Source organism: Eutrema salsugineum, unplaced genomic scaffold (assembly GCF_000478725.1).
Source record: "Eutrema salsugineum unplaced genomic scaffold, Eutsalg1_0 scaffold_5, whole genome shotgun sequence".
Lineage (NCBI taxonomy): Eukaryota > Viridiplantae > Streptophyta > Magnoliopsida > Brassicales > Brassicaceae > Eutrema > Eutrema salsugineum.
Window position 1 is genome coordinate 13,597,617 of NW_006256612.1, and position 6,000 is coordinate 13,603,616.

The 6,000-nt window shown below is 39.2% G+C and overlaps 3 protein-coding genes across 3 annotated transcripts; 2 read left to right on the top strand and 1 right to left on the bottom strand.

Moving 5' to 3' along the window:
- Nucleotides 1-278: 278 nt before the first annotated feature.
- On the top strand, nucleotides 279-3,570 carry LOC18994215 (3-hydroxyisobutyryl-CoA hydrolase-like protein 5). The gene is made up of 16 exons (XM_006417840.2): nucleotides 279-419; nucleotides 734-804; nucleotides 903-986; nucleotides 1,078-1,146; nucleotides 1,238-1,301; nucleotides 1,402-1,475; nucleotides 1,574-1,657; nucleotides 1,754-1,838; nucleotides 1,929-2,014; nucleotides 2,202-2,323; nucleotides 2,460-2,520; nucleotides 2,602-2,700; nucleotides 2,779-2,880; nucleotides 2,999-3,040; nucleotides 3,141-3,247; nucleotides 3,353-3,570. The coding sequence occupies exons 2-16, from the start codon at nucleotides 772-774 to the stop codon at nucleotides 3,399-3,401; spliced, it is 1,161 nt and encodes a 386-aa protein (XP_006417903.1). The 5' UTR covers nucleotides 279-419; nucleotides 734-771; the 3' UTR covers nucleotides 3,402-3,570.
- A 285-nt stretch (nucleotides 3,571-3,855) lies between these two features.
- Nucleotides 3,856-4,690, top strand: LOC18994216. The gene is made up of 2 exons (XM_006417841.2): nucleotides 3,856-4,327; nucleotides 4,431-4,690. The coding sequence occupies exons 1-2, from the start codon at nucleotides 4,046-4,048 to the stop codon at nucleotides 4,524-4,526; spliced, it is 378 nt and encodes a 125-aa protein (XP_006417904.1). The 5' UTR covers nucleotides 3,856-4,045; the 3' UTR covers nucleotides 4,527-4,690.
- Nucleotides 4,691-4,719: 29 nt separating this feature from the next.
- LOC18994217 (peroxisomal and mitochondrial division factor 2) lies at nucleotides 4,720-5,983 on the bottom strand. The gene has a single exon (XM_006417842.2). The coding sequence runs from the start codon at nucleotides 5,832-5,834 to the stop codon at nucleotides 4,869-4,871; it is 966 nt and encodes a 321-aa protein (XP_006417905.1). The 5' UTR covers nucleotides 5,835-5,983; the 3' UTR covers nucleotides 4,720-4,868.
- Between the last annotated feature and the right edge of the window lie 17 nt (nucleotides 5,984-6,000).

The following is a 6,000-nucleotide window of genomic DNA, read 5'->3' on the forward strand; positions in this document are numbered from 1 at the left end:
AATCAACTGTGAATTATGAGCACGCTTAAACGAAAACAGAACAATACGATAATGTATTTATGTTGTTGTGGTATTAATCTGACTATATAAGTCTACACGAAACTGGTGTAAGTTTTGTTTAAAAAAAAAATTTAGTTGTTGTGTACAACGAATTAGTAAAAATCATACATTAGAAATTAAAATGTTTCAGTTTATAAAAAAAAAAAGTTAATAAGTAAAGAGGTAGGTAGAAGAAGCTGAAAGGTTTGATCATATACATACTGTAGTCTTTTCTTACCAAACCCTCCTTTTGATGATTAGCTTCACCTGCCATTTTTCCAATGTCCGAACATATATTCAGAAGAGATTAGAGTATATTTAGTTTCTCATATTTTGAGCTCCATTCCTCACCAAACCCCTTTTGCTTCTCCTCTCTCAAGGTATCACTTTCTCTCTCTCTCTCTCCCTCTGTCATTTGATTTCACTGTGAGAGGTTGTAGGGTTTGATGATCGTTGTATGCCTGCGATCATAAATTCATCTCTTGAATGGAGTTTGTGTTCTGGTCTTGGTGAGAGAGGAAGTGAAGTATAGTCTGGGGATTTTGTGTAATCTTTTTATAATTAGATTGTTGCAAGTTCTTAAATCTTGGGATTTTGTCACATTGGGTCTGAAGTATTGTGAAAATTCTTGCCAGTGTAGTTTTGTCGTTTGAGATTGTTTTTTTCATATCTGATTGATGGTTTTGTTGATCAGATAAAGTAAGTATTTGTTGCCGTTTGAGAAAGCTAGAGATGGCTCAAGAAGGTCGAAACATCGATGATCCGGTAATCTCTGCCTTTTTTTTTTTAGTCTTTTGTGGTGTCTTCATAACTCAATTGTAAACCATTCATGAAAAACTTTTGGAAATTTGACATTGCTACAGGTTGTTATTGGAGAGGAAAAAGGTTTTGTGAAATTGACTACACTAAACCGTCCTCGTCAGTTAAATGTGATCTCTTCGGAAGTGGTATATACTAATATCTTAGATCAGAAGTTGATAATATTCTCGTGTTTTCTAGATACTGAAATACGCATAATGTAAAAACTTTGAAACTCAGGTCCTCAAGCTTGCAGAGTATCTCGAAATGTGGGAGAAGGATGATGAAACAAAGCTTATATTGATCAAGGTTTGATTTTTTTTTTTTTTTTTTGGTCCTTGGTTTGATCATGATTTTCTACTACAATAGACTAATTTCTCAACATGGCTTATGTTTGCAGGGTGCAGGAAGAGCTTTCTCTGCCGGTGGTGATCTAAAGATGTTCTATGACGGCCGGGAATCAAGTAAGTTGCTAAGAGAATCATCACGTTTGCTTTTTTCGAAAGATCAAATCCGAAGAGATAATGTCGTAAGATAAAGATGATATGATTCGTTTTTCGACAGAGGATTCTTGCCTTGAGGTTGTTTACCGGATGTACTGGCTTTGCTATCATATCCACACATACAAGAAGACTCAGGTGCCTTTTAGTAGTTTTCCAAATTTTCATTTGTATAATAAGTGTCCACTTGAGGAGGTAATTATTCACCGAATAGAAATTGTATTTGTCTGTATAAGGTTTCTCTTGTTAATGGAATATCGATGGGTGGAGGTGCATCATTGATGGTTCCAATGAAGTTCTCGGTTGTGACAGAGAAAACTGTGAGTCATGCATGAGTTTAATCTGCTTCATATTCTTATTTCTGTATGATGTTGCAGGAACAAGTATAGATTCAACTATTTTATGTCATTTGACAGGTTTTTGCAACTCCGGAAGCTAGTATTGGGTTTCACACTGATTGTGGGTTCTCCTACATCCATTCACGTCTTCCTGGTCATTTAGGTAACTGCTAAACCATTATAACCAAATATTGATTCCAACTGGGCTTTGGCTAGTCTCTAATGTACTTGGGTGTGTTTATGACATTTGCAGGAGAATTCTTGGCTTTAACTGGGGCAAGATTGAACGGCAAAGAACTTGTAGCAATTGGAATGGCAACGCATTTTGTACCTTCTGCTGTGAGTTTTTGATGATGCCTTTCTTTGCATATATATATATATATATATATATATGCATGTACACTATTATACTATTTATTTCGGACAGATTCTATATTTATTCTATAAACAATGTTATGTTGCAATAAGTTTGTAAGTGACACTGTGGAATGCTCATCTTTTACATATTTTCCTTCCTTGTTGTCAGAAATTGGCGGATCTGGAGGCACGGCTTGTGAGTTTAGACTCTGGAGACATGGATGTAGTCCGCTGCACAATTGAAGAGTTCTCCGAGAAAGTCAACCTGGACCAAGACAGCATTCTTAACAAGTAACACTCCTTCTTTTGTATATATAGTGACTTTCTTCTTGCTTGAGGTGTTAGTTAGTGTTTTTTTCCTCATTGGTATATATATATATATAAGCACACGGACGGTATTAACTTTGTGGCCATGGCTGATCTGCAGGCAGTCAGTAATCAATGAGTGTTTCTCAAAAGAAAGTGTGAAGCAGATCATACAAGCATTTGTAAGCCATCTAATTTTCCTGGAACAGAAGTCATTCCCTGGTTTATTCCACGGTATGAGATTATTTCTGGTCCTCTTACAGGAAGCTGAAGGGAGCAAAGAGGGAAATGATTGGATAAATCCAGTCATCAAAGGTCTAAAGCGATCGTCACCCACAGGGTTGAAGATAACCCTTCGATCGGTAATTGTTATTTGTTACATGATCTTACCCTATATCATATGCTCCTTGGTTTGGAACTGAATGGTAAATTTTTTACAGATTCGTGAAGGTAGAAAACAAACACTGAGTGATTGCCTCAAGAAGGAGTTTCGGATCACCGTGAATATCTTGAGAAAGACCATATCGCCTGACGTGTATGAGGTAAAGAACACAACTTTGACCCAAGTTCTGGTTGTGCTTTTTCAAGAAAACAGTAGCAAGTATCATGTTTAGATTTTTTTTATCAATGCTATTTTGGAATCTGTGTAATAACACGCAGGGTATTAGAGCTCTGACCATAGACAAAGACAATTCTCCAAAGGTATGTATGTTTTACTCTGTATAAAGTGAAAAATGTGTCTACTTAGAAGCGATATCACATCTGACATACTTGCAAACTTCTATGGTTGGGTTTGGTACAGTGGAATCCAGCAACGTTAGATGAGGTAGATGATGAGAAAATCAACTTAGTGTTTAAGCCCTTGGAGGATGATATTGAGCTCCATGTCCCTGAAACAGAAGAAAACAGGTCTGTTTAAGGGATAATAAACCCTAACTTTGAAACTTTCCTTCCATCTGGATTAGAAAACAATCCCTTTCTTATGTTTTGATATGGGCCATTGGAAATACACAGGTGGGGAGGGAAATACGAGAATTCAGGTTGTGCATCAGTTCGAGGATAGAAGAGTGCAGAACAGAGGATATGTTGTGTTCGTTTAAATTGTTAAGACTTTATCCAAAAATTCTAAACTCCACGTTACATGTTGGGGTATTACATAATGTGTTGCTTCAGGTACACACTCCATGCAGCGATAATTAAATAAGGTTTTATGTCTCAGTTTCAGTTTTTCATGATTGGTTGTTTTAAGTTCCGGTTCTAGAATACGTTCTTGTTGTTTGTTGTCTAATTTTACATAAAATCCTAAAAACTAAATTATCCGGAAAAAAGGAAACCTCAACTAAACCATAAATCTGAAAATGGTGTACTTCCATAAATTTTCTAATTATATCATTTTGTGGGCTGGCAAGATTACTTTCTTCTTATATTAGTTAAAAGTAGTTGTTATTTTCAAATGACGTCTTCTCCACACAAACAAAATTCTAATCAGAGGTTTATATTAGAGTTAAGATTAGATTTAGATAAAGGAAGTCACGTTTAGGTCGTTGAAACTTGAAACAGTCGCGACCAATTTGGACAGCTCAAATTTGCCACTTTTTCCTCTCTATCTTCTCCACAATAATAGTATATATCTCTCCTTTTGGTTACTCATAATCTCCTGCGTCTTGACGAATCAAAACACACAACAGAGACAGAGGACCATAAAAAATGGCTGACACCCTTTTGGAAAAAGCCACCTCTGCTCTCGGTGAAGCCAAAGAAACCGTCACCGCCTCCGCTGAACCGGCCAAGACCGATGTGGTGAAGGATGCAGTGGACAATGTGGTCACAAGAGGCATAGATGGAGCCAAATCTTTGTTGCACGATTTGGAAGAGAAGAAAGATGAAGTCTCCTCCAAGATCGTGGGAGCTGTTTCACACTTTACCGGTAGCGCTGACTCAGCAGCCACAACCGCAAACCGCGACTTACCAGTATCCACAGATAATCAGGTTCGAATCGGAACACAAAAAGAAAACTAAAAATTTCTTATATATCTTGACGCAAAATTAGATAGGATAGAGAGAATCATCTGCTTATTTTTAACAATTGCAGCCACTCCTAGCGGCGGGCGATCGTGGGGTCGAACCATGGTGGATGAACTGTTGTGGAGTTGTTGATCTTCTCAAGTCATCATCATCTAGTAGATGAAGACCAACTTCGATATGAAGAACATAGCAGGGGAAAAAAGATCCTAGCCAGTTTTTCAAATTATCTTCTGACTATTTCCTTTTTATTTCTCGAGTGTGATTTCAGAATGTGTCTTTTTCTTTTAATTCGCTCTGCTGAAACTCTCGTTTTTTTTTCTTTTTCAATCTATCTTGATTGTTGCCGAGAACAATTGTAATGAAAGATGTAAGCAAACACAAAATAAAGAAGACTCCAAAATTGTGAAATCAACAAAATCCCCAAGCATATAACAAAGAAAGTTACGTAGGAAACACTCCCAAAGGAGGAAACAAAGAAATGAAGTTCATAAAATTCTACCTCGAATTAAGCCCTCTTCGAGTGGTAAATGTAACAGACGACGGCTGCTCCCGCCACTGCAACCGCAACCGCCGCCACAGCTCCACCAGAACCAGCAGTTACAGTCGGCGACCATGACTTGAGCTCAATGCCATTAATTGGCTCAACCATATTCTTCAATCCACTGATCATCTTCTCAGACTCATCCATCTGTCTCTCTAACTCCACAATCTCTGATTCCATAGCCACCACTTTCTTCTCTGACTCTCTCAACGAATCCTCCACAACCATCTTCTCTGTTTTACACTTCTGCAACTCTGCTTTTCCCTCTGCTACCTTCGATTCCAAACCCTTGATCTTCTCCTTCAAATCATCCACCTCTTTCTCTTTACTGTCAATCCTGTCTCTCATCTCTTCCTCTGCACGGACCTTCTTGTTCTTCTCCTCTAACTCCTTAACCTCCAAAGCGCCAAGCTTTGTCTCCAATTCCTTCATTCTCTTCTCGTTCTCCTTCTTTACAGTCCTTAAACCAGCGACCTCTTTCTCCAATTCCTCAATTCCATCCCCTTTCTGTGAAATCTCAGACCGGAGCTTCTTCGCCTCCGCCGCAGCCTCTTCCCCTTCCGTCTGAGCCGTGACCAGCTCGTGCTGAAGCCGTGCCACTTCGGTCTCGAGCTCCGAGGCTCTCGCAGCTATGGCCTCCAAAACCTTCCTCTCCTCGTCCGACTTGTCGATCTCTCGCTCCATCTCACCCATCTTACGCCTCGCCTTGGATTCGGCTCCTCTCAGCTCCTCGATCTCCGCCGTCAAGGTCTCGATTTTCCGGCTGAGTTCACCATTATCCCGCGCCAGCTGCTGATTTCCGGATTCGAGCTCTCGGATCTTTCGACTCAATTCCGTCGACTTTCCAGCATCGTCTTGTTGATCGGACTCGAAGAAACGGTCATCCTCATGTCCAGTCGCTTCGCCGTTTATGCTCCGCTCCTCCGCCATCTCCGGCAGCTGCGAGGAACAGAATTGGAAAATTGAATCGTAGGAGGAAAGTGATAAACACTAAAGATGCTCGCTGAAGAAAATTTGTAATGGAGAAAATGAGAAGGAAAGTTTCGACTTTTTTTTCTGATTCCCTTAGAAAATGGTGAGCGATGAAAAAAAAAAA